The sequence below is a fragment of the Monodon monoceros genome, unplaced genomic scaffold, assembly GCF_005190385.1.
Source record: "Monodon monoceros isolate NGI ecotype Baffin Bay Population unplaced genomic scaffold, NGI_Narwhal_1 Super_Scaffold_18, whole genome shotgun sequence".
NCBI lineage: Eukaryota > Metazoa > Chordata > Mammalia > Artiodactyla > Monodontidae > Monodon > Monodon monoceros.
Genome location: NW_021703774.1, coordinates 130722547 through 130750422, shown reverse-complemented (window position 1 = coordinate 130750422; position 27876 = coordinate 130722547). Strand labels below are relative to the sequence as shown.

At 43.7% G+C, this 27876-nt stretch overlaps 1 protein-coding gene across 11 annotated transcripts in view; it reads left to right on the top strand.

The window, feature by feature from the left end:
• FGGY (FGGY carbohydrate kinase domain containing) overlaps window positions 1-27876 on the top strand; it is a 432084-nt gene that overhangs the window by 358146 nt on the left and 46062 nt on the right. Inside the window, exon 15 of one of the 11 annotated variants that reach the window (XM_029226871.1) lies at window positions 10635-11705. The exons of 9 other annotated variants lie outside the window; for them this stretch is intronic. In XM_029226871.1, the coding sequence (XP_029082704.1) occupies window positions 10635-10661 (27 nt within the window). In that variant the 3' untranslated portion in view covers window positions 10662-11705. Of the gene's footprint in view, window positions 1-1565; window positions 1660-10634; window positions 11706-27876 lie in introns of those variants that run through there. One more of the 11 variants, XM_029226870.1, reaches the window with a different exon arrangement.

Genomic DNA, 27876 nt, shown 5'->3' with positions numbered 1-27876 from the left:
AATCTAAATGAAAACCATGTTTAAATATATTTAATAATATTATGGCTTTTGGTTGACTGTCAAACTAACATAACTGTATGTTTTCCCCAAGCCGACCCTCAGTCACTGTCTTACATTTTTACTCTGAGCGCTAGTTCTTTTGTGCTCTCAAGCCAATTTTGATCATAAAACAATATATACCACAGACTTTCAGCATCGTTTTCACTGGGCCCTTAAATGTAAATGTTTTAGAAAGAGAACAACCCTAAGTTGTTTGTTTGTTTTTTTCTGGCCGAAAAACGAAATGTCTCTTCTTCGTGGGGTGAGCCCCTGAATTTAAAAGGAGATTAATAAATGTCTTAGAGATACTAAATTGTTTGTAGTTTCTGTAACAAATGGTGTCTGCCTTTTGAGTTGTTATTGCTTTTAGTGTTTTGTACTAAATGTTTTTCTTGCGATGATTCAGACTTCTGTTAGTTTTGCAATAGCGCCACCTAGGGGCTCTGGGGAACATTGAATGTGCTGCTAAAATGTTCTCACTACCTTTTAAAAAAGCAATCCCCCTACTCCTTGAGATGCAGTGACAAAAGGCTTGTGGGTCTTGGGGTTGAAGAAGAGAGAAGGCAGTAGTAGCCTGATGAGATAGGTTGCTAGTTCCACCCACCAGGTTTCCAATCTGGCAGCAAACCAAAAAGAGCTGTAACTAAAAAGAGTTCTTTTTATAAAGAACTAGCCAAACCTGGAGTAAAATATTCTGTTCTAGCAGATATTTTTAAACTATTAATAAAACATCATTGCATTTATTTAACATGTTTAACTCTTGTTCTTGTTTTCAGTAGTTTTCTTGCTGTTTTCATCCTTCTGATAGGCATTTCCTGTAGAGATTGCAGTGAAATGATTCTTGCATGTGGTGCTTTGATTTGCTCTCTTGTAGTAATTACTTTCCTCTCACATCTTCAAATGTTCTCCTGTTTTCTCTCTTCATTGTTCTCTGTATTAGTCCTTACAAAGTTTTATTTCGGCCTTTAGCCTATTTATTCTTTCCACTAATGTTTCATTATCGTTTCTTCTAGTTTCTGGGTTCTTACATGGTTCTTTATGTTTACATCTTAAGGCTTTTTAAAACCTGATTGAAACTATCACAAATGTGTTTATTAAAAACATAATACAGGGCTTCCCTGGTGGCGCAGTGGTTGAGAGTCCACCTGCCGATGCAGGGGACACGGGTTCGTGCCCCGGTCCGGGAAGATACCACACGCCGCGGAGCGACTAGGCCCGTGAGCCATGGCCGCTGAGCCTGCGCGTCCGGAGCCTGTGCTCCGCAACGGGAGAGGACACAACAGTGAGAGGCCCGCGTACCGCAAAAAAATAATAATAATAATAATACAATTCTTTGATTATATAAATGCTGATAAGTAACTCTTATAAAACTTTTTTGCACCATATTAAATTCAAAATAAGGAACATGTGTTTAACTTTGTACACTGTAGACGTCCTGTGATTCATTTTAAAAAGTAACTATAGTGCGTAGCAGTACATAAAGTTCTTATAAGCAGGTATTACCTACGTGTCATATCTCTTTGTAGATGATGATGACAATGACGATGATTTTAGGCAACATGTGTTGATGCTTTCTACATGCCAAGCACTGTTCAAAGCACTTTACGTGAATTAACGTATTTAATCACCACGACAACATCATGGAACTGGGCTAAAAGTATTCCTGTTTCACATATGTTTACAGAATGCTTATGCATTCCCAAAGGGGAAACTTCAACAAGGTAATGTATGAGCCTGCCACAGTTAGTGTGCAATAAAAGAGTTAACATTATTAGCTCTTTCTTGCACTTTGGGAGTCAGTTTTGGTCACTTTTCTTTGTCCCATTAACCAGCTTTCCCTTTGGAAGCTTGTGCTTCCCTTCACCCTTTGATACCTGTCTGCTTCTCCTCACTGTGTGCCTCCAGCTTTATCTATTGAAAAATCACTGTCTGCCCTCACAGAGCTTATATTCCCACTGGGAGGAGTCCAGTAACAAGTAATTCCAGAAACAAGTAATCACCATAAATAATACGATTTCAGGTAGCCAAAAAAAAAATAAATAAATGAAAATGCTGTGAGAGAAAGTAAAGCAATGTAAGGGAACAAAGAGAGACCAGGCAGATGAGGTGGGAAGGACTGGCTGTGTGAGAGGTGGGAAAGGCCCTCCTGAGGAAGGATGTTTGAGATGAGACTGGAATGGCAGAGAGCACAGGGAGTGCAAAGGCCCTGAGATGGGAATGAACTGAATGTATCTGAAGAAAAGCAAAAAGACCAGGGAGGCAGTCCTTGTTCTCAAGTTTCTTAGAATCTTGCAGGGGAGAAATACAGTAAAACAGACAGCTGTACTAGAGTTGGCTGTGTGCTGTCTTAGGTGATGTACCTCACCCAGCCTTCAGGAGGCAGAGAAAACGCTCCAAAGGAGTGACATTTGATTCATGACTTGGAAGTGTTAACTGAACAAAGGTGTGTGTGTGTGTGTGTGTGTGTGTGTGTGTGTGTGTGTTGAGGGTCTGAGATGGGAGGAGGGTGTACAGAATTCTAGATCTTGGGAACAAAGGATTCACAGACCTAAAGGTCAACTCAGTATGTATTGGATGAAAATGTGAATTTGAGTGAATAAACGAATGAACAAATTAATGCTTTTGTCTTGTAGGGGCAGCTCATAAGACGGAAGTATAAAGCCGAAAAGCATTTTGTTAGTTCACCTTGATAAATCACTGTTCCAAATTCTGCCCATTATTTCTCTGTAGGCAGACTCTTATGAAGACCCGTATTATTATCAAAAGGCTGCTTGCCTAGTAGATCATTCAGGGATTTATTGGGAAAGCGAGCTAAGCAGTCATTTTAACCTGGGGACTGGACATATCCAAAGCCCAATGGCCAGCATTCTTGTCTTTCCTGAGCATTGCTTGGGTGAGAACTATGGGATGGATCAATGGTTGAAAAACAGTCATTATCTCAAGGCTGTGCATAGAAGGGAGAGTGGCTGTTCGTGTTCGAGACCCCAGAGCTAATTCCTGGCTTGAAAAGTAGGGACCTGGCTTCTGGTCTTCGCTCTACTTGTGGTTGCGGCATTGGTCTCTAACCTGTACAGTGGAGTGGCGCCAGGCAGTGGCTAAGGTCCCTTCCAGCTCTGGAATCCTGTGTTCATCTTACTCTACCTGATAAAGAGAGGGAAGGAGTGAATGTGTATGGGCACCAGCCCTGTCCTGGGGTACTCGCTCCCCAAGAAGCCTGGGTATCTCTTGGCCCAAAGCACCCTAAGAAGCTGTCCTAACCTGCCACACTATGCGTGGGTTCTGGCTGTCCACCACCTGTGTTCCTGCAGAGCCATGAATGACCACATTCCTGATGGCCTCCTCCTTCCCCTGTGTCTGTTCTGCTGCAGTGATCCAAGAGCTAGGTATTCCTGATGTAGCCTTTTCTTAGAGTCCACACAGGGATCCTCTGGTCTGCCCATTTTTCCTCTCCCCTTCCTGCTCTAAAGCCATATCATAAGCATTCAGATCTCAGCCCCTCCACTAACCACCTGTGTGGCCTTGGTCAGGTTTCTTAATCTCTCTGTGCCTCAGTGTGGATAGCAAATAACCTATAGGGTTATTTGTAAAGCTGAATGAGATGATTCATATAAAGCACTTAGCACAGTGCCTGGCACATCATAAGTGCACCATGCATTGCTGCCTTCCTTCCTCAAATGTTTTCTGCCCCGTTCTCAGGCAAGCAGGAAGGATCCTGAGGTATACAGGACACCTCTGCCCTGAGGAGCCCAGTCCAGTGCCTCCTGTGAGGCACATGCTTTCCCTAGGTTACCTCATTGAGTCCCCACCACAATCCAGAGCGATGCTTATTCTCCTCAGAATTCTTTTCAGACTGCAGCCCAGAGACCAGAGAAGTCATGTGACATTCCCTGCAGCACACAATTTGTAAATGGCACAGTTGGAATCAGAGCTCAGGTCTCCCAGACTCCAAATCCAGTGCCCTTTCCCCCACTTCACCCAGGCCGCCATCGCCTGGCTTGTTTTGAAGGGAAAAAGAAGAAGCAGTGCATCATGGGAGTGATCATATGGGAAATCAGCTCTCCTTCCCAGGACATCCACTACCAGCCTTCAAAAGAGGGGGGACCACTAGGCTTGAGAGCCCAGCTCCCAGCAGCCCTTGCATCCACCCATCTGAAAAGGATCCGTCTTTAAAAGCAAGGAGCCAGAAAAAATAATTCATACTAAAAACAAACTCTGTCATGAGTCATTTGACTTTGCTTTCCCCCGAACACATAGTTTATGTCTTGGGCGAGCTAAGGCTAAAGGAACATCTGATACGTTTTAAGCTAGCAGAGCTATTATTTAAGGAGCTCTACATCCAGTGTGTGCCCATTGGACCCATGGTTTAAATCAAGGCTTGTGCTAAGGGAGCCTGACAGTTTGTTATTGCTGTTGTAGTTGTTTCGGCGTGTGATTGTGTACGAGTTTTATCAAGGTGACGAGAATCGGTGCATGATTCAAAAGTTCTCAGGTGGTGAACCAACCTACGCAGTAGCTATTCTGAGTGACTATGTGCCTGAGAGGAATGTGTATAACGTGCTTGTGCTGAGATGCGTGAGCCCCTTTGGAAATGAGAGGGATGAGAGGGAGAGAATAGGGGAGGGCAGCTTCTGAAGGAGCTGCTTTCTGATTGCATCAGCAGAGGAGGGAGACTCAGCCCTGGGTCAGAGTGTTGCTCAATCCTGGATGAACAGGACATAACCCAGAACACAAGGCAAGTGTCTCTGTCTCTGTGGCTGACTCGCTCCTCTTTAGATAACAGAAAAATGATGGAAATCGACTTACATTGTAAAAACTCAAACATCAAAGAGTAAACAGGAAAGGCACAAACCTCTCCTGATCCCAGAGGTAATCGCTATTGTCCATTTTATATGTCTTTCTAAGCTTTTTAAGGCATTCATAGACATATATGTGTATATAGGGTCATATAGTAAAACTGTTGTGCAAGGTTTTTTTTCACTTATTAGATATTTGGAATATGTCAGTGCATATAGAGCCAGCGCATGTCTGTTACATGTTGGTAGTAATTCCACAGTCGGCACATATAAAAAATGATTTAACCAATGTCCTATTGATAGACATGTAGGTAGCTTCTAGTATCTGGCTTTTGCAAACAGCAATCAAAGGATCATCCTGGGTATGGTTCTTTATACACAAGTATGAAAAGTTCTCTTGGAGAGATACAAAAAAGTGGAATTTCTACTGGAGGGATTTATGCCTTTGAAATTATGTTAGCTGTGGCCAAAATGTCCTCCAAAAAGGCGGTCCCAATTTGTATTCCTGCCAACAGTGCCCCTGTTCCTTTGCCAACACTGCATATTGTCAGTCGTTTTAACATTTTTGCCCATTTCTCGGGCAGAAAATGACTGCTCATTGTTCTTTTCCTTTGCCTCTGCCCTGTAGCTAGTGAGAATTAACATTTTCTTTATATCTTCAGTCTCTTAATTTCTGTCTTCTGTTAATGGCCTATTAACATCCTCTCTTCATTTTCCTCTAGGGTCGTAGGTCTTTCCCTCGGGGATTTGGAGAGGTTCTTCGTGTGCTCTGTGCATCGGTCCTTTGTCATTTATCTTGAAGACTTTCTTGTAGTAAGACCTTCAACATCCACCTTTGCTTACTGTGTCTTATAGAGGAGTTTTAAATTTTCATATACTCACATCTGTGAATCTCCTTCTTTATGGCTTCAAGATTTCTTGGAAACTTTCCCTGTAAACTGTTTCTTTTCCTGGAGCTGTGTTTTTCAGAATAATAACATTTTAGACTACAACACCCCGGGTTAGCAGAATGGTCTCTGTTTTTGCAGACATTCTTGGTAATTTCACCAATAATTATGGGGAAATTTTGAAACCATGTGGATCAGTCCTAGGCAAATGAGAGGCAGCAGGGAACTAACTAGGAGCGGGCAGCCTGAAGTCATATATATGGACCTTGGACCATATCCAGGCTCCTGTACTTACCACTTGATTTGGGGACATCACTTTGCTGCTCTGAGCCTTAGTTTATTTCTCTGTAAAATGGGGCAAATCACAATTTCAAAGGGTTGCTGTGAGGTTTAACATCTCCCATGTCTCAGCCTACTCAATACATGTTTGTTTCTGCCCCTCCTGATAAAAGGTCTTTTTCTCCCCACACACATGTAAATGTAACTGGTCACTTAAGACTGTTGACTTTCATCTCTTCTGAGGATTTTGTAGCTGAATCGTGGAGTCACAGCTTGCCCAAGAGTCTGAGGCAATTTCCTCATGATGCATCTCTGTGGGCCTAAGGGAAACTAAACACCTACGCCATTGCTCAATGCTGGAAAATTCTCCAGGGTGGCCGACCCCTCTTGGCGGAGAGAAGCCAGGGCTCTGGGGGACTACTGCAGTCCATGTGGGTGGAGAGCTTTTGTCGTTCCTGGACTCACTGATCCTCCTGCTTGTGCGGGCACAATTCCCTCTCCTTTGAAATCTCTTCCCCTCCCCTTGCCTGGCATCCTTCACTTCTTATAGCAACACAACACTCGAAGTTGGGAGCCCAGACACTTGAGCCAGACTGCCTGGGTTCAAAATCCAGCTCTGCCACTCTTACTTGTGAAGCCTGGAACAAATGTCTTCATCTCTCTCTACCTCAATTTCCCTATCTGTAAAATGGAAATACTGGTATGACCTACCTCATAGGACTGTTATGAGAGTTGATACTTATAAAGCCCTTGGCATATAGTACAGTGATCAAGGAGCTACAAAGAAATCATATACAGTATCTGAATCCTGGCTCCTCCTTTCACAGCCAGTTGACTCTGGATAATGTACTTATTCTGACCTCAGCTCTCTCATTTGCAAAATGGGTATGAAAATAGCTATTTCATAGGATTGCTGGGAAAGTCAAATGGGATAATGTATGTCATGAGTATAGGGCTTCAATTATTGGTGGCTACTGTGGTGATGGTTATTGAAAAAGACGGGAATGAATATGCAGGGAATACCTAAAACTCAAAAGCAGAGAGGCTGGTGATTAAAAGAGAAGGTTCTGGAGTCAGACACACTGGGTTGGAATTCAGCCCCCACTACCCTTGGCCCTGTGACCTTGGACCTAAACCTTTTTGGCATTCAGTTTCCTGATCTGTTAAATAGGATTGATAGTGGGGCCTACCTCTAGGCTTGTAGGCTTGTTATGAAGAAGAAATGATGATAAACCAGGAACATAGGAAATGCTTAATAAAATTAACTGTTATTGTTCCTCATATCTCCTGCCCATCAATGGGAAGATTCTCGTCTGCAGTCAGGAGTCCCTGGGTAGGAGAAATGGCAGCACAGCCAGAGCCCCTGCCCAATCCATTCTGCTGGGTTTGGAGCACAAGGTAGGAAAGAGGATCAAAACTCAAGAAGGGAAACTGAGGCAGAAGCCTGGTTTTTACGGATCAACCAAAATGATTGAGGTAGAGAGAAAAAAAACACAATTAAGGATGTCCCTCAAGATTTATCTGCAATGATATATTTCCTTTTAATTCTTAAAGCAGTCCTATTGGGTAGGTTCTGTTATTTCCAGTTTTCACCTGGTGAAACTGAGGGTGAGAAAAGGCAAGTGACTTGTGTAAGATCACACAACTAACAAGTGGAGGAGCAGGGATTTGTGCCCAGAACCATCTGGCTCCAAATCCCTAACGCTACGCTGTCAGTATCTGTCCCGCCTCTGTTGGGAGCAACTCAGAGGCCAAGCAGGACGGGGCTGGGGGGCCCCTGTTTCTCTGGGAGAGCAGAGGAGGTGGAGACAGGGGCAGTGGGCCTGGAGCTGACAGCCTGCATGTAAAAGTTTGGAAAGTTTGCCCTGAAAGAAAAGAGAGTGTTTTCAGCTGAGGCCATTTTCAGCTGTACCCTGTGTACTAGGCCAAGGGTAAACAAAAACACAGCCATAAACAGTACTCCCCAGAATTCTCGTCACAACAGCCCACTGTGCTCTTTCTGTTTGGAGATGACTGTCGAAACACTTCGCGTGAAAATGTCTGAGTCTGTTACTGTTCACCAAGTCAGTCACAGCCCATTCGAACAAGGTGCCTTGGGTGTGAGTAGAGATGCAAGAGTCATCAGGTGACCAGCCATTATGAAGTCTCAACAAATGGCCTGCCCGGGAAACCAGCATCCCTGGACTAGGGCCAGGCCTATCCTAACGCCACTGCTTGGAAGGGGCCCCTCCTAGTTCAGGGGGCCTGTCCCAGCTCGTTACAGAATATGTTTTTATAGCTATCCTTTCTCTAATTAAACATAAAGTATCAAAGCTGGAATCAACTGAACAAGTCATCTAGTCTAGTGCATTTAAAAGTTGGAGACATTTGGTTCCCAGTGGGAGGTGACATTCCCAAGGTTGTAGAGAGAAAACCTGAGACTGGAATCCAGGCCTCCTGATTCTTAGTCTAAAACACGTCTAACGCTGCCCTCCTGAACCTTTCCAACACAGTTGCAAAATTCCTGCCAGCCTCTCCAAAGGGCAGGGCTGGAAGGTGGGAGACGTGGGAGGGAGGTTGTGTTTGTCCTTGATACTTTCTACCTTGCCCTCTACATCTGTTCCCCCATTTCAGTGTTTCCTCTCACCTGCCAAAACTAACTAGTCCTGTGAGCCCAAATCTAGATCCTTGAGAAGCAGCTTCTCGTGTTTGCAGAGTCATTCCTGCTCCCCTGTCCAGGGTTTTTTCCTGCTGTGGCAGTGCTGCCTCTTGAACAATGGACAGGCCCACAGACCAGGAGGATGCCTGGCTCAGCCCCTCTTGGGTGGGTTTCCCAGGTGAGATGTGGCCTCCCCAAGTATCATTCCACATCTCCAGAGGTAGGCCAGGAAGAGGAAAGGGATGAATGTTAATTGATCACCTGGGAACATGCTGGATTATAACCACATTTAATCTGTAACTGAGGCTATGTGAGGTAGGTAGATGTTATCATCTCCGCTTGCAGACAGGAGCAAGAAGTTAGGAAGGCAAATCACTTGTTCAAAGCCACACAGCCAGAAAGTTGGGACTTGAACCTAGACTTGTGTGAAAATCCAAAGTATAAGCTCTTTCAAGTTCACCAAGCTACAGAAAGTGAGATTAAAGTGTGTGTGGAGGGCTGCCCTGGTGGTGCAGAGGTTGAGAGTCCGCCTGCCGATGCAGGGGACACGGGTTCGTGCCCCGGTCCGGGAGGATCCCACGTGCCGCGGAGCGGCTGGGCCCGTGAGCCATGGCCGCTGAGCCTGCGCGTCCGGAGCCTGTGCTCCGCAACGGGAGAGGCCACAGCAGTGAGAGGCCCGCGTACCGCAAAAAAAAAAAAAGAAAGTGTGTGTGTACACACACACATGCACACAAGCGTGCACACACACAGTGGAAAAGTGCTTTCTAAACTGTGAAGAGCCACCCACCTGTGCAGGATGATGAGGATGACAGTTAGCACCCAGTCCAGGCCAAGCATGAAATGGCTCCCAACAGGCGGGTGCTTAGCCTCTGGGGAAACTCGCCTTCCACGAGGAAGTCTGGGGAGCACAGCCATTACTCACAGCATCTTCTTACAAGGAGGGGAGTGGAGGGGCTCTTTAGGGGCAAGGATCTCTCAGCTAGTCCAGTACTCAGACGTCATCAGAGGACTACCACAGGCAGAACCAACTGTGTAATTTATGGGATCTGGTACCAAATGAAAATGTGGGCCCCTGGCCGGGGGCAGGGAAGTCACTCATGGCTGACAGGTGACCCCCAAGGGTTTCCAGCTTCCCAGTTGCCTACCCAACCCTCTGTGGCAGTGGGGAGTGGTGGGGAGAGACACTGCTTGCCTGGCCCTGAGACACTGCAGGCTCACAACCTGGCCTGGCTCTCCCTGCAGCTGTGCTTGTCCCTACACTCCTGCCACCCCATGCCACCCTGTCATCACCCCAGGGGTGCGTGGTCAGCAATGGAGAAATGGGGTAAGGTGCCAGGCAGGGAGCAGGCTGGTCCTGGACAGGGAAAGGCCCCACACCCAGCACATGCTCTGCTGTCCCATCAGCCTTCGTCCGCAAAGTACACATTCAAAGATAAAATTAAGAATTTCAAAACAGGGACTGCAGATCACTAAACCCCAAGCTTGAGCCTTCCTGGCGTGGGACCCTGGATGACTGCACATGTGACATACCCGTGAAGTTTGCCCTTACTGCAGGTCCTTAGCAAAGTTTCACTAGTACAGAGGAAATGAAGAAATAAGGGTAGTTTGTTGAGTTTTTAACAAAGCTGTATGTAAACAATTTAAATGATTTCCCTGTATTCTGAGATCACGATAACTTTTTTTTTTGTTTTTTTGCTTTGATGTTAAAAGCTTTTTTGTTATGACATCATGGTCAGAGTAAACGTTGAGTAGCTTTTTTGGTGGTTTTTTTTTTTTTTTTTTTTCAAAGGTTCTCGTTTGGCAAAATAAGACGCTGACAATTCTTTGTAGGTCTCCAAAAGGTTTGGAGATTGTATTGGTCCAGAGATTGGAAACTCCTGAGCTGGGGCTTTCAAGGAGAAAGCCCTTCCTGATTGTTGGGGAATGGAGCCTTTTCCCAGCTGCTGGCATCAGAAAGGCATACAGTTAGTAATTGTGGTATGTTTCCGTATTTTCTAGGTACATCTTTGCTTTTGTGAAGTCTAAACTCTGGTGGAGTCTGTGAGAAGAGGCAACACAGAATAAGGGCATCAAAATCAAAATTCAAAGTCTGAAACTCCCAGTTCCCTATGACCCTTGAGAGATCATTTCTGCAAATTTCCCAACCATCAGGAGCTCCACAGAAGTAAATTGGAGAGGTGATAACACACCCAAGGACAGACCCAGCCTATGTCTTATGTCCTGGTCTAATTATTAATAATCGATCATTAAACTGTCCAGGACTCAAAGGAGAATTTATTGGGATAATAAACTATGGCTACCCTTATTAAAGGCTCCTTCACCTCTCCTGAGGCAACAAGCCCCACAGAGGCTGCTGTTTCCCTGGGCAGGAACCCATGGTGGCCAGTTGAAGGGCTGCATTTGTCCTGCCAGAGGCCTGGGCTGGTTGACAGCCTGGAGCCTGGAAGATGCCCTTGTGGTGGTAAATCTGTGTGACTCCCAGCCCAGCGGCTCCCACCATTGTATTTTTTTGTATCAAGTCGAAGGCCAACCCACTTTCAATCCTTTGATGAGGGAAAATATGTCAACACAATGGTCCACTGAACTCTGGGCATAGACAACATGCAATGCTTTTTGGGGTCTGTAGCCTAAATGGTTTTACTCCAGAAGATGTGGAATTAAAGATAAAGCAGACAGCTAATTGCTGTTAAACCCACATGCTCCAAACCAACCATTATGGTCTCTTCTCAGTTACAGAACCAGAGAGGCTTTCCCTAGAATAGGCGTTGGTAGACTGGGCTTTGGGGTGAGAAGCAAGAAGGAGGAAGAAGGGGAAGAGGAGGGCAAGAGAGAAATAACACGTCACAGAGGGGTACAGTTCTGAAATGCACAAAGTCTGTGCCATTTAATTGGGATTACTTTTGCTTTTTATCCCACGTGGATTTCTTCTTATCCATACGGAAAGAAATCTTTGACAATACCTGCTTCAGAGTCTCAGGTTTAAGAAGCCAATCACTGACCCGAGGAAAAAGAGACATAAATCACTTTCAAGTTCTTCAGACAAAGAACAGCTCGAGGCAAGCTGGAGCGTTTGCAGGGCATTTTTGTGACATTTCTGGATGCCCTTTGTTTCCCCCTTTCAAGAAAAGCCCTTTCTTTGCTTGCCTTCTCACATAACAGCTTGGGATTCTTGTCCCCCCCAAAAATGCATTTGAACTTGTGGGTTTGTTAAGAGTCAGGGCATGAAGCATTTTTCCATGGTAGAAAATTCTGGCATTCCAAAGCAGAACTAATGTGAGATTTGGGAAGGCTGCCCTATTTGTGCACTTAATTAGGGCTCCCCAAAGGCAGCTGATCCATTGGTGTCATAGGAAACCGACGCCAAGGCCAGCGAAGGCTGCAAATGTGTGAGTACCCAAGAGGGGGGCGAATGTAGATTCCACACCTGTTCCCCACTGCCTTGGATCAGGACTCAAGGGATATAAAGACAAGGGCTTGCCTGAAATGCTCATTTGGATCCCAGGCCTGATTTCATCGTTCTGTGTGTCAGCAGTGTTTGAGTCAAGTCCCAAAACACTTGGAGATAAAGGATCAGAGTTATAGGTTCTATTTGGATCTATGAAATAAGATCTTGGTTCTGAAGATCTGTGAAGTTGACAAAATTACAGTGGAAAAACTATAGACTTTAAAGACCAACCAGCCTGTGCTTTGAGTCTTACTCTGCCACTAGTAGATGGTGTCAGTTTTTGAAGAAGTTATCCAGTTATTTCCGAGATTTAGTTTTCTTCCCTATAAGAGGCCATACTAACACCTCTTCCATGGGTTCATTATCGTAACAACAGCTGACATTTGTTGAGCAATTACGGTGTGTAAGGCACTGTTCTAAGAGCATGAACTGTATTAACTCTTCCATTCTCTGTAGACCGTGTAAGGTAAAGTCTGTATTAGAGGTTGGCAAACTGCTCCCCATGGGCCAATTTTTGCCCACTGCCCATTTGTGCAAATAATATTTTACTGGAACACAATTATGCCCATCTGTTCATGTCTACTCTGTGGCTACTTTCATGCTATAGCTCCAAGGTTGAGTAGTCGAAACAGAAACTGTATGTCCAACCAGATCTAAAATATCTACTATCTGGCTTTGTACAGAAACAAATTTGCCAACCCCTGCTTTAAATTATCCCAATTGAAAGATGAAGAAAATAAACCATAGGCATTTTTGGGGGGCTGTGCCCCATGGCATGTGGAATCTTAGCTCCCCGACCAGGAATCAAACCCACACCCCCTGCATTGGAAGTGCAGCGTCTTAACCACTGGACCACCAGTGAAGTCCAACCATAGACATTTTAAATAGCTTAACTGAGGTCGTACAGCTGGTGACAGATAGACCTAGGATTAGAACCCAGTATCCTGACTCCAGAACTTGTGACCTTCACGAGTATCCTACGTGTATAATAATATACATGAATTACCCAGTGCAGTGCCTGACGCATAGGAGATGCCTGACACATCTGTTTGCTTAAGCGATCCTTTGCATTCCCCCACGGTTCTCCTTTTCCTTCTGCCTCCTTTTGCAGCTTCATATCAATTTCTATTGCCTTTTCCTTCTCTTCTGCCAGATTATGTTTTCAATTCTGCAGACTTCTGGGCAATTTTATACCCATTATCTCAATGCATCAAACAACCCTGTGAGGTCGGTATCATTATCTTCATTTAAAAGATGTAGAAACCACTCCCGACCTCTGAACTCCCAGGAGTTTTTACACTTCATTTGTTAACCCTCAGAGGAAACGTTGCTAGGAGCTTTGGGAACATTTATTTAATGCTGACAACTAACATTAGGGAAAAAATATCGACAGTTACTCGAGAAAGGATTACAATCTAATTGGGGTGAGAAAATAGTGTAAAATATTGGAACAACAGCAGGCATTTTTAAAGTTAAGTTATTTAGTACAGATCGTGAGTGGGTGTGAATTCAGGGAGCTGGGACAAGAGGATGGACCGGGGGTGTGGGGTGCAGGCAGGGACGGTTTCCAGGAGGCGGTCCAATGTGAGCTGGGCCTCTAACGTGGGGCAGGATCTTAAAAAGAGAATCTCAGATTTGAGTATCATGGGAGTGAGGAAAGGAACCACAGAGAGAAGACATAGAAATGGAAATGTCTCAAAGGGACAGGCCCAGCAAATCTCAGAGAACTCTGGCAAATCAGAATGAGTAAATAGGGAACAGGTTGTGTTTGACTTTGAAGGCCAGAGAGAGGATAATAATAGTGCTAATTAGGATAACACTTAGGTGCAGGATTGCTGACCCAGGCACTCTAGATCCACACTCTCCTTTAACCCCACCAACCCTTCAGTGACACAGGTGTTGTCCTGTTTCGCAGATGAGAACATTTGAGGCTTAGATTGTAGCGATCAAATGTTAGTGGGAAAATCAGAACTATTCCACAGGCCTAGTTCAAGAGCACAGGGCTTTTTGTTGTTACTTTTCTTCTGTGGATGCACGTGCTTGCAGGTGGGGTTTTAGATATGCCCATACAGTATAATCTTCGGCTCTGCTGGTTAAATTGTTCTTGCTTTCTCTGATGCTATAATCTATTATCAATTGCCCGTGGACTCAGATGGAGAACACCAGGAATTAGATGCTCTACACCTGGACCACTATGATACCTCCCATCGCAGGCACTAGGGAGCCATGGAATGCTTTTGAGTGGGAGATGCCATGATGAAAGGAACTACTCTGCCAACGAAGTCAGGCTGGATGAGAGCTGGGAAAGACAGGAAGGAGGAGGTAGTATGAACTCACAAGTGTGATATGCAGTTGTTAGTTCACCTTGGATTGAGCCACAAGAGCTAGGGTTTGGGGTGACTGAAGAGGACATGGCAAGAAGAGAAGGGTAGATTTATGGAGTCAGAGGGCCATGACCCGCACTGCTTAGACCTTACTACTAGACAGCCATGCTTGATGAACAGAGGACTTGGAGTCTGAAGATTTACGTTCACATCTTGGCTCTACTGCTAAAGTTGCACTGTGTGAAGAAAGAGGGAAAAGGGAAGAATTATATGCTGTTTGAGTTAGACAGCATCTCATGTGTCTTCCCATCAACTCTGGGAGGTGGTAATAATAAGAGCAATAGGTAACATGTAAATACTTCTGTGTGCCAGCACTTTCTGTGTTCTCCTTCTAGCCATTTCTCTATATTTTTAATCTTCATAGAAACCCCATGAGATAAGGGGCATTGTTATTCCCTTTGGATAGATGAGGTGACTGAGGCACAGAGAGGTTAAGTAACATGGCTGTGGTGACACAGTTGGTAAATAGAGGAACTAAGCTTTGAACCCAGGCAGTTTGGCCCCCAGAGTCCATGCTCTTAGTCATTTTCACACTGTCTCTAAGGCATGTTTCACCTCGAGGAGTGTTCTGGGGGTAAGGTTATTCTATGCCACCCTGTAACCTGCACACTGACAGTCCTGCCTCTGCACCACAGGGTCAGGGACCTCCCACTGAGAAGGCTTCCTGCCACAGCCTGGTACTTCTCACAGCTGTCTGGAACCTTTCACTCCATCCTCCACCCAGACCCTCACACCCTGACCTCCTGGCTCCTGGCCACACCCATTGCCCTTGATTCTAGCTTCCCACTCCTGTAGGACTTGTGCCCCTGTACCACACCTCCAGCTCCCCTTCTCTGAACAATTTGTTTTTGTCCTTTAGACACTTTTACCTCTTTGTTCAAGGTAAGACTCTAGCACCCAGGTTCCTCCCCCACCCCATGCCAGCCCACACAAGTGGCATCCCCATCAGATTTGTACCAGCTTCTGGGAACAGGACCGGACAACTTGTTCAGCCACTTTCTCAAGGGCTGGTCCCTGGCAGCTATACCAGTCCCACCTGTTTCCGGCCTGGTAGCTGCCAATCCAACTAGATGGGACTATTCTGGGAGCAGCAAGAAGACTTAGTCACCCTAGTTGAGTCTTCCTTAACAAAAGAAGTCGAAATGCCTTTTGTTTTTGTTGTTGTTGTTTGTTTTCTTCATGTGCATTAGAATTCTGCCCAGGATGCTATAGCAGTTAAGACATGGCCCCTGAAATCAGAAGGATACGGGTTCAAAATCCAGTTCTGCTGCTTGCTAGCTGTGTCATCCTAGGAAAATTGTTCCATCTTAGCTCTTCATTTGTAAAGTGGAGCTAAAAGAAGGCCTATCTTATGGGGTAGTCACAAGAATTCGGTGAAAGGATGTATGTGAGCATGTATCATACCACCTGACCAGCAGTAAGTGCTCAGTAAGTGGTAGTTACTATCAGCATTATATTAAGTGTCATTATATAAAGTATCATTCAAGACTCCCTGGAGATAGTTCATTCAGACAGTTATTTACTCAACGGACATTTATCAGGAGGCTGCTGTTTGCCAAATCTATGCCAGGTACAAATATAGGATGTATGTTTATGAAAGGAAGGAATGCATGTTAATCACTTATTATAGGCCAGACACTGTTCTAGGCATTTTAGGGACATATTTCATTTCACCTTTTTTTTTCAAGTACATATTCATTATTTTAGTTTTTTAGTTTTTTAACCTTAGAAAGTATATATATATATATATATATATATATATATATATTTTTTTTTTTTTTTTTACAGTAAGTCCTTGTTGGTTACCTGTTTCAAATATAGCAGTGTGTACATGTCAATCCCAAATTCCCAATCTAACTGACGCTACACTCCCCCATAACCATAAATTCATTCTCTAAGTCTGTGAATCTGTTTCTGTTTTGTAAATAAGTTCCAAAACAAAAAGATACAAATGAACTTATTTATATTTCATCTTGATAAGGGCTTTGCAGGCAGACATCATAATTGTCATTTTACAGATGAAGAAACTGAGGTTCATAAAGGTTAACTCCCCCAAAGACGTGGCCAGTGATTGAGTGTAGCCATAAATCAACCAAGATATTCTGAGATCAATTCCCCACTATTGAGAGATCCACATTTTACTCTCATACTCATGCAATCGAATGCCTTTATCTATGCACCCACCTTTCTGGTTAAAAGGAAGTACAAAGGAATGTGTTTTTTATTTCATCCTTATTGGTACAAACCTCTGAAAGAGGTGAGAGCTCTGTGCCTATCTTAGCATTCCAGCGATGAGCCTGGTGGGGACTGCCCTCCAATGATTGGGGATTTCGTCATCCTTCAGGATAACTTCTCTCCTTACATGGGACTAGAACTAGAGAGGGAGAAGGCAGCAGGTAAGGAGCTTATACTGGACTCACCCAAGGCATACTTTGCAAGTTATTTTGTTTTTTTTTAAATCAGTCCCAGTCATAAGCTTGCTTTTTGGATCCATGCCTTATGCCTCTAGCCATTGAAAGCCAAGTATGTCAAGGGAAAAAAGGTCCTTCAGTTAGCTGAAATTTTATTCTGTTTCTACTTTGGTGGTTTGAAACTAATTACAGACTCTGGGTTGTGCCTATATGTCCAAAATGAAATGAGACTTTGAGCCAATTGCTCTAATAACGAAGAGAGGAAAATCCACTTTTCTCTCCATTATCTAAAGATTTCAGGCATATGTGAGTTGGTTTTTTTTTTTTAATCGAATTATGTGAAAAGTTGGCCTCAAGCCTTCATTTCACTTTGCCTTTCTAGAAACTAGTCTGAAATTTTGTTTTGGAAAGGAGATGACATGCCTTAGACTGCTTCGGTGGGACTAGAGGGTCTTGTTGGAGCAATCGCAGGCTAAGAGATTTTGGTATTGTTATGATAAAATGTTTGTGTATGCTTGGGGGAGGGAGGTGTATTGCAAAGGATGACTCTTCATTTAAATTTTTTTTGAAAGGCTGGAGTACCTAAAATAAATTTCAAGATGAACAGTTTCCATTCATCTCACTTATTGGTTCATTTATTTGGTCCTCACTGTTGCCTAGAAGGCCCGCCCGGCCTGGCTCTTCGCCCCGTGGCCAGGCCGCTCCATCTATCCTGGCCCTTTCACTCTCTGTCCACATACTAAACACACTCCCACCTCTGGGCTTTTAGACGTACAGTTCCCTCTCCATGGAATCCTCTTCCTTAGGTATTTGCATGATTCATCCTCTCATCCCCTTCAGATCTTTGCTCAACTATCATTTTATCAGAGAGATGCCATTCCTGCCACCCTATACAAACTGCCTTGTCTACTCCTGTCATTCTTTATCCCTTATCCTACTTGATTTTGTTTCCTTAGTACTTATCGCCATCTGACATAATGTATCTGTATATGTATATACATTAAGGTTCAGTCTTTGTGCTGTAACATTCAGGGGTTTTGACAAATGCATAGTGTTGTATATACACAACTACAGTATCATACAGAATAATTGCAGCACCCCCCAAAAAAATCCCCTGTGCTTCACGTATTTAATCATCCCTCCCTTCTCCCTGAGCCCTTGGCAACTACTGATCTTTTCATTACCCTAGTAGTTTTCCCTTTTCCAGAATGTCACGTAATTGGGATCATGAATATGTAACCTTTTCAGACTGGTTTCTCTCACTTAGTAATATGCATTTAAGATTCATCCACGTCTTATTGTGGCTTGGTAGTTCATTTCTTTTTATTGTGTAATAATATTCAATTGTATAGTTGTACCAGTTTGTTTATCCATTCACCCACTGGAGGACATCTGGTTGCCACTGGTTTTTGGTGACTATGAATAAACATTTGCATACAGGTTTTTGTGTGGACTTAAGTTTTCAAACCAGTTGGGTAAATACCTAGGAACACAATTGCTGGGTTGTATGTTAAGACCATGTTTAGATGTGTTATAAACTACCAAACTGTCTTCCAAAGTAGCTGTATTATTTTGCATTTCCACCAGCAAAGAATGAGGGTTCCTGTTACTCCACATCTACGTCAGTGTTGACATTGTCAGTTTTGCAGATTTTGTCTATTCTAATAGTTATGTAGTGGTATATCATTATTGTTTTAATTTGTAATTCCCTGACGGCAAATGGTGTTGAGTATCTTTTCATATGATTATTTGCCACCAGTCTATCTTCTTTGGTGAAGTTCATATCTTTTGCTCATATTTTCACTGGGTTGCTTGTTTTATTATTGTTGAATTTTAAGTATTCTTTGTATATTTTGGATATAAGTTCTCAGATATATGTTTTACAAATATTTTCTCCAAGTCTGTGGCTTGTCTCTTCATTCTCTTAAAATTGTCTATCACAGAGCAGTTTTTAAATTTTAACGATCCAGCTTATCATTTTTTTCTTTCATGGATTGTTCTTTTGATGTTGTATCTAAAAACTCGTCATTAAACCTAAGGTCACCTTGATTTTCTCCTGTGTTATCTTCTAGAACTTTTACAGTTTTACGTTTTGCATTTAGGTTTATGATCCATTTTGAGTTAAGTTTTGTGAAAGGTGTAATGTCAGTATCTAGATTTTTTTTTTTTTGCATGTGTGTGTCCAGTTTTTTCAACACCATTTGTTGAAAACACTACCCTTTATCCTGTTAATCGACTTTGCTCCTTTGTCAAAGATCAATTTGAATGTGTTTGTGTGGGTCTACTTATGGGCTTACTCTTCTGTTCCATTGATCTATTTGTTTGTTCTTTCACCAATACCACATTATTGTGATTATTATAGCTTTATAGTAAGTCATGAAGTCAGGTTATGTCCATCCTCTAACTTTGTCCTCCTTTAGTATTATAGTGACTAATAAGTATTTTGCCTTTCCATATAAGTCTTAGAATCATTTTGTTTTGTTTACGGATAGCTTGCTGAGTGTTCAGTTGGGACTGTGTTGAATCTATTGATCAGGTTGGGGAAATTTGTCATCTTAACAATATTGAATCTTCCAATCCATGAATATAGAATATCTCTCCATTTACTTAAATATTCTTTTTCTTTCATTAGAGTTATGTACTTTTCCATGTGTAGATTCTATACATTTTGTGTTAAACTTATACCCAAGGACTTTGGTTTTTTACAGTATGCTATTGTAAATGATTTTAACTTCAAACTCCAATTTTTCATTGCTAGTAATTGGTGGGATGTAATTGACTTTATATATTAACCTTGTATCTTGTGACTTTACTATGTTCCCTTACTAGTTTAAAAAGGTGTTTTGTTTATTTTTTTTATTCTTTGAGGTTTCCTACATAGATAGTCATGTCATCTAAGAATAAAGATAGTTTTATTTCTTCCTTCTCAATCTGTATGCTTTTTTATCTGTTTTTCTTGTCTTATTGCACCAGCTAAGAGCAATACAATCTTGAATAAGAGTGGTAAGAAAGGACATCCTTGCCTTGTTCCCAGTCTTTGGGGGGAAAGCATTCAGTTTTTTCTCATTGAGTATGATATTAGCTGTAGAGTTTTTTGTAAATGTTCTTTATCAAATTGAGGTTGTAGAGTTTTTTGTAGATGTTCTTTATCAAATTGAGGATGGTCCTGTATATTCCAAGTTTGCTGAGAGGTTTTAATCATGAGTAGGTATTGGAGTTTATCAAATGCTTTTTCTGCATCTATTAATATGATTATATGAATTTTATTCTTTAACCTGTTGATGTGGTGAATTACACTGATTGATTTTTATAAATGTTGAACCAGCCTTGCATACCGAGGATAAATTCTATTTGGTTGTGGTGTGTAGTTCTTTTTATACATTGTTCAATTTGTTCAATGAAAAATCAGTTTCATTGATTTTTTCTGTATTGTTTTCCTGTGTTCAATTTCACTGATTTCTGCTTTTTATTATTTAGTTTTTTCTTCGTCTTTTTTTTCCTTTTTTCTTTGCTTAATTTAGGCTTAAATTGCTCCCCTGTCTTTGGGCTTCCACAAGAACTCCTCCTTAAATAGAGCCTGCATCTTGTAGCTCTTTCAGTTGTCATCCACTATTACTACACTGGAGCCCTGTTTGTATCATTTTAAGGTGTAGGGAAGGGAAACAGCCTAGAATCTTTTGATTGAATCCTGGGCCTATGTCCTTGGGTTGTGACCTTCACAAATGTTTCTTACCTTTTTTCCTCCCTTGTAGGTGAGAAAGGGAGACTGGAAGGAGCTGGAGTTGGAGGGATGTCCTTCCCCTGGGTGGGGTAAGGCTCTGGTTAAGCCTTTTCCCCTTAAAAGTAGGCCTTTGTTATAAAGATCTCTCTGGCATATTTTCACAGTGTTTCCTCTTTTTCACTCCTGCTGGAGCCAGTAGGGGATCATTCTTGCCTCTTTACAGTGAGAATCTGGTAGGGTTCCTGGAGGTAAAACCCATGAAAGGGTGGGCCTCCCAGTAAGACTGAAGCCCCAGAAGTTTCTCAGTCTCATGCTAGTCCACGCTCAGCCCCCAGCACTTCATCAAAATTATCACTTAAATGTCCCTACCAGTTTGTGCCTCCAGTGGCTTCTGCTCTAGGTAAGAAGATCTCAACTGCAACTCTCTAGAATTATCCTGTTTCTCCAGATCTCAGGGTGGTGGTTTGCTCTGTAACCTCAGTTCTCCAAACAATCCAAGACAGATCAGTGATTTTCAGTTTGTTAGCTCTTTTCTTGTTATAGGAATGGGGGTAATGACTTCTAACTCCTTTACACAGTTGAGCTGTAACTGGAAGTCTCTCTGTGTATTTCCTTAGTGTATTTCCTGATACTCTTACAAGGATGTAAACTTCTGAAAGCAGGGGCTATGTCTGTTTTATTCACTGGTGTATCTTCAGTAGCTAAAATAGTACCTGACTCAGAGTTGGTGCTTAATAAATATTTGTTAAATGCATTGATTAATCAGTTGATACTCACTGAGCACATCAATATACTAGGCACTGTGCTTGGTATGGAGATAACAACAGTGAAAAAGGAAGATCCCATGTGTCTACAGTCGTTATTACAGTGGCGGTAGGGGGTATGGTGGGCATATACTTTAAATGGAAATAACAATAAACTACGGATTAGAGGATAGGGAGGTACTGAAGCATAGAAGACACCTACCTAAACTAACCTAAGCAAGAGGGAGGTAAAACATTGCCAGAGGAGGAAACCACCATGTGAGTTGACTTGTAAAGAATGAATAGCTTCTAGCCCATACGATGGAGGGTGATCCTGGCAGAGGGACAGCATAGATCCGATGGAGTCCATGTCGGACAATGTGCAAAGTGATTTTCTCCCCCACCTCATGTAACGTTTAGTGCTCCACATAAGGCAGGCACCATTAACTCATTTCACAGATCAGAGAGTTTAAGTGATTCGACAGAATGTCACCAATGCTGAGTAATGAAGCAAGTCCCTTTGAGTCCAGAGTCTACTTTCTTCCTGTTACAAAGATGATTAAAGCATGAATTCAGAGCCTGGTGGAGGAGCCAAACACATAAACAGATCTTTCTGGTACCAGTGCTCCCTCTGAATTTGCTTCATTGTTGTTTTTCTTTAAGACTGCAGCCCTAGAAGTAGTGAGTTGCAAATCAGGGCTGCTTTGCAAATGCCCACAAACCACTGGGGGGAGTTTTGTCAAAGAAGGCGGGAAAGAAAAATAAATGTGGGTTTCTGCTCTTTAAACCTCAGCCCAGTGAGGCAGACTTCCTGGAATACTTCAGGCCGCTTCAAAGGCCTATTGTAGGAAGTCTCCAGATGTGCGTGAAAAACCTCACTGGGGAGCTTCCCAGTGAAGAGGCCTTTTAAGCTTGAACTGAGATGAAGGAAGTTGACGTGATGAGTCCTACCAGGTGGCCCGTTTTCTGAAGGCGCCCAGATTCCACCATAACCTTGAGAAGGCGGGGGGGGGGGGGGGGGGGGGATTAGCCAGTTCAGATGCCTTTGCCAAACAGTGCATCTTTTTTGATTGTGGACAGCAGGGGTCTTTTTTTGCTGGAATCAGGGTTGGGGGGCATTCACCAAATGATTTATCTACCTTTAAATTGTTAGTGACAGCCTGGTCATTCCTCCGGCATATCTTGGGAGGGCTGGGAGGGATTTCAGGATTGGAAAAAGTCGAGGCCCTGAGTGATTTGTGCCAGTTCTTACAAATGATGCCTCTTGCTATTCTGAGAGCCAGCATCCTCTGGGTTCTTGCTCAGAGGCTCTGCCCTGAATCTATGCTTAAGCTGTCTACCCAGTGCACTGTCTGGCCTCGGTTCGAGACCCCATCTTCTTCTTGCTAGACACAGTGGAGTCAGAGAGACCCAGGTTTAAATCCTGGCTCTCCAGCTCGCTTTGTCATCTTAGACAGAGTAATTTCAAATTTTCCAGGTCTCAGTTTCCTCAGCTGTAAAATGAGGGAAACCTAGTCCCTGCATCATCCTCTGGCTGTGAGGAGATGAAAGGCTGAGTTGATGCATTCACGGCACCCGGCACAGAGCCTGGCACAGAGTAAGGACCCAGTCTGTTTTTATTCCCTTCCTCTTCCCTCCAGTCGTAAGGGAAGATGGGGGCTGTCCCATTTGGCCTTTGAACGTTCCTTCTGTAGCTCTTTAAATCCTATCCCTGCCTGGTCCGTATGCGCTTAGCTAAATATTTTGAGCTCACAGTATATTTAGGGGGAAGTTCTTTTGGCTACAGCTAAAATTAGGCCTCTCTTTTGCTCCTCTGTTTACCACCCCCCCTTCCTATTTTAACTAATTAGAGGCATTGACACCAAGAAACACTTGAGAAAAGTTGGGAGAACAGCTGGGAGTTGTTCTGGATAAGGGCAGCTGCTCTCTCTCAGCATGCAGGCACGGAAGAGGATGCTCCTGATCGGGAAGCAGGAAGGGTGCCCTGGAGAAGATGGAGGAATGCCAAAGCCTGCCTGTGGCTTGGCAAACAGCAGGGTGTGTGTGTGGGGAGGGAGGGAGTCTTATTACTGTGTCCTCTACCTTCTGCTCAAAGAAGGGGGGAGGGGTGGTTCAGAAAGAGCAGCAGAGACAGAGCGAACGAGGGGAAGAAAGAACTGAAGGGAAGGAAGGCATTAAGAAGTTCAGCTAGGTGGCTAATTATTTAGTTGGTTATTTCTTGCAAAGGGCTGTCCTCCCACCTGGATTACTACTGGATTCTCCCAACTGGTCTTCTCCCAACTGCTCTCATGCTCCAGGTTGCTCTCCCACTGGAACCAGAGAGGGTGTGGGAAAGTGCAGATCTCTTCCCCTAAAACTCTGCAATGGGTTTCCACTATGGAATTAAGGAAAAATTTCAGAACCCATCACATGGCCCCTGAGCGCCTGGGATGCCCTCCCCCTCCACCCCTGCCACTGCTGCATCTCAGCCCTCTGCCTTTCCTTCATCTCCCTTCTCCAGGTCTTCCTTTCCTGCAGACAGATTATCTGAGTTTTATCCAGGTGTCTCTACCTTCTAGCTATATGACCTTGGCTGGGCAAGTTACTTCACTACTTTGTGCCTCATTTTCCATATCTGAAAAATGGGGACAGTAACAGTAATTGCCTCAGAAAGTTGATGTAAGGGGTTAAATGAATAAATAGTTATTAAATATTTAGAATAATGACCGGCATGTAACTGCTCAATATTGCTTTATCTATTGTTGTTGTCATTGCTATCATTGTTTTTATTTCTTTTCTTCCCGTGGCTGTAATTCTGCCCCTCCCCCAACACACAAACATTTTCTTGACCCAGGTTCTCCTTTTCCTTCAGCCATAAGCTTAAATGTCACTTCCTGAGAGAAGTACTCCCCGATCCCCCCCAATCTAAGCCAGCGTTACTCACGTAATATCCTGTAGCCCCTTCTGCTTCCATTCCACAGTACTTAGTGTAATGCATTGGTATATATTTTTGAGAATATTTGTTTACTGTCTGTCTCCCCGTAAGACTCTTAAGTTTCCCAAGGGTGAGGACTGTGCTGATTTTGTTCAGCAGTGACTGCCAAAGCCTAAAACAGTGATTGGCAGATAGTAAATGTTCAATAAATGTATATGAAGGGGAGGGAGGAAGGAGGGGAGGAGAGAGGGAGGGAGGAAGGGGGACAGGGGAAAAGAAAAGGAAGATTATCGGGAAAAAAGAAAAAATACTTCCAAAGCTCACTCTCCTTGGGATCTAGTTCTCTCCTACTCCTTAGGATAGCCAGGGCTGCAGAATACTTCTTGCCACTAGCTCCCTCTATGCTCGCTTCTCTTTCCTGTGTCCCACCCCTTTGGGACCTGCTCTAGGCATCTCCATCATGTTGATATGACAAAGATACCTTCCAGTATATTGACTATTCCACTAATCCGTTCTTGTTAAACACAATGAATGGGCAAACATTTGTCTTCTGGAGATACTGTCTTAATTAAACTCTTATAGGATGAAAACTCCAGGTAGTGAGCCATAAACATGATCAAGCTTTTGGTGTCACCTGTTTGCTGGGGACCTTACTTTTGAAGGCTCTTCCTCCAATATCACAGAAATTTTCAAAGCTATCATGGTAGAATTTGGGAGTCAGGAGACTTTTCATCTGACCTCATCTTTGCCTGACTCTATGTTAAATTCTGAGCCCTTCCGTTGGTTCCTGCCCATAGCCAGCTGTAACACTCGAGCACCTATGCCCCTGGTGTGTCCCCTCCTGGTGTAGTTCACGCAGCCTCCCTCCAGGGTGTCCAACATGGGGACTGACCTTGCCATGACCCATCTGTCAGAGGAGACCTGGCAACTCTTGTCTCACGGGTAGACCACCCAGAAAGGTTGCCTGCAACATCATTTTATTTTTAGGGGAAAAATACAAAAAAAATTTTAAAAGATAAAAAAGGAGGACATGATAAAGCATGATATCGAGGATGTTTTACAAAGGAAATGGGCTTGAAGTGACCTGCTGTGGGGATGCTGACTCCATAGTGCTTTAGCAAAATATATCTTAATTTTTTTTACATGATCTTTCTTTTTCTTTCTTCCTTCCTTCCTTCCTTCTTCCTTCCTTCCTTCTTTCTTTCTTTCTTTCTTTCTTTCCTTCTCTCTCTCTCTCTCTCTCTCTCTCTCTCTCTTCCTCCCTCCTTCCCTCCCTCCCTCCCTCCCTCCCTCTCTTCCTCTCTCCCTTTCTCTCTCCCTCTCTCTCTGGGTCTTACTTGCGGCACAGGAGATCTTCAGCTGCAGCATAGGGACTTCTTACTTCTGGAATGCGAACTCTTAGTTGCAGCATGCATGCAGGATCTAATTCCCTGACCAGGAATCAAACCCGGGCCTCCTATGTTGGGAGCGCAGAGTCTTACCCACTGGACCACCAGGGAAGCCCCTGTCTTAGTTTTAATGAACTTATAAACCAACATGCTTCCATTTTGAAGTAAAAACAACATCCCAGGTCATAGAGATGTTTACAGAGTTATTTATCTAGCAAGTGAGAAACATGCCAGAAACAAATTTCTCTAAGGAACATACTGGGATTTTTTTTAAATATCTTAGATCCTCATCAAGGATTGTGAAGTCCTAAAGATAATCCAAAGTCTATGCCTCAGTATAAATAGTTTCTGGCCTTAGAGAGATCCAGTAACTATTAGTTCTCAAATATCAGTCTCAAAAGGGGTGTCTTCTCTTCCTGGGAAGGGTGATTCCATAAGGAGGAATTGGGGTTCCTTGCAGCTCAAAGCTATACTAAGACCCACACTCATCATACCTGGCAGAGAACTTCCTGGGCTGCCATGGAGGCAAGAGGGTCCCAGCCCAGCATCACAGCTTCTGCCAGCATCACTCACACTGCCTTCCTCTCTGAAGAGCTGGGTCCTTCTTCCCTTCAGGAAAACTTCCTGCAGGAGGTGGCATTTTAGATTGGCCATTTCTTCACCCATCCATTCATTCAGCAAATATTTATTGGGTGAGCACCACCAACAAGCTAAGCCCTGTGCTTCAGCATGACCTGTAGACACAGTCCCTACCCTCCAGGAGTTGTTGGTCCAATGACAGAGTCAGAGAATAAAGAAATAATTGTACTTATAACCAATATACTCGTTATGAGCGCTTAAAGGAGAGGTACAGGGTGTGATAGGAGTGCTTAAATGGGATTTGAGATCCATAAATGTGACTAGTGATTCCTGCCTTCTAAGACAGTTAGCTTATGAGGGGGGCAGAGTTTGCCCTGGAGGGGAGATTTGACCACAGACATATTGCCAGTGCATGTGATAGTAAAACCAGACGGACCTTTTAACCAGTCTCCTTATTATATTTTAGTTCTCTAAAGACAGTGCACCCTCCCACCCACATTGTCCACACCCGAGGTGAATGGCTCACGCCACCCTGCCCTTTGATATACCACTGAGTTAAACACATGGATTCTAGCTCCAGGGCTTGAATTCTGGATCTGCCGTTTACTAGCTGGGTGATTTTGAGCAAGTTACTTAACCTCTGTTTACCTCTCTTTTCTCCCCTGTAAAATAGGGATGATAATGATAACACTGATCTTACAGGGTTGCTGCAAATATTGATGAGATAAGGCATGTACACTCTTAACATGGTGCCAAATGCATATGACACCAAAAAATGTTAGCCATCGTTCCTAAGGAGTGCTTAAGGAGTGGTGATGATTCTTATTTCCATGTCTTCCACAAGAGCAGAAGTAAGATCTGGTCCCTAAGCAGGAATCTGGTGGGGATGTGTGAGAGAGTGGGGGGCGGAGGACATTTCCTTCCAGTTTTCCGATTTAAAGCTGGCCTCCCCATAGCCATTCCAGCCTTGAAAAGCTGCTGAGCTCCCTGTGCCGAACGTGCTCACACTCACTCCTGGGTGGAGGCCCCCACCCCGTGCACCCCCACGTCAAGGCTTTGCAGTTCCAGGCAGCCGTAGTTTCTTGCTCCAAGATGTCTGTGCATAAGGACACTAGCATTTTCCACAGCCTCATGTCTTCTATCTTGACACGCATTTTCCTGTCCTCCCATCTCCTCCTCACCACCCTAAGGAAACCCAGAGATGCCTTTTTGGCACCTCAGCCATAGGCACTGTGTTGGGTGTCCAGAGGTTGCACTTAAACTCCCAGGTTGTCTAGAGCTTCTGCTGCTTTTGAAAAAAAAAAAAAAAGGGCCTTCACAGGAGTAGGTGCCAGATCTTGCAGCACTTACAAATCCATTTCTTACTGAATAATGGAGCTTCAAACCCTCATGACTGACTGATGGAAGCTTTGGCCAGGTCTGTGAGGAGTCTTTGCAACATTATTTCTCTTGATGTTCTTTTCTTATGGCTGCTGTCCTCTGAACAGGAGGCGGGGCTGAGGCTCTGCGGCTCCGTTACCCCATGACCTTGAGTGAGCCTTTCAGATCTAAAGAAGCAGGCTGTGTGCAGGCGGCCCTCCGTCCCAGTCCTCACTCTGCCTCCACCTAAATGGGAAGATGCCTAAGCCCAGAAGCCTAAGAGTTCTTGAGTTACT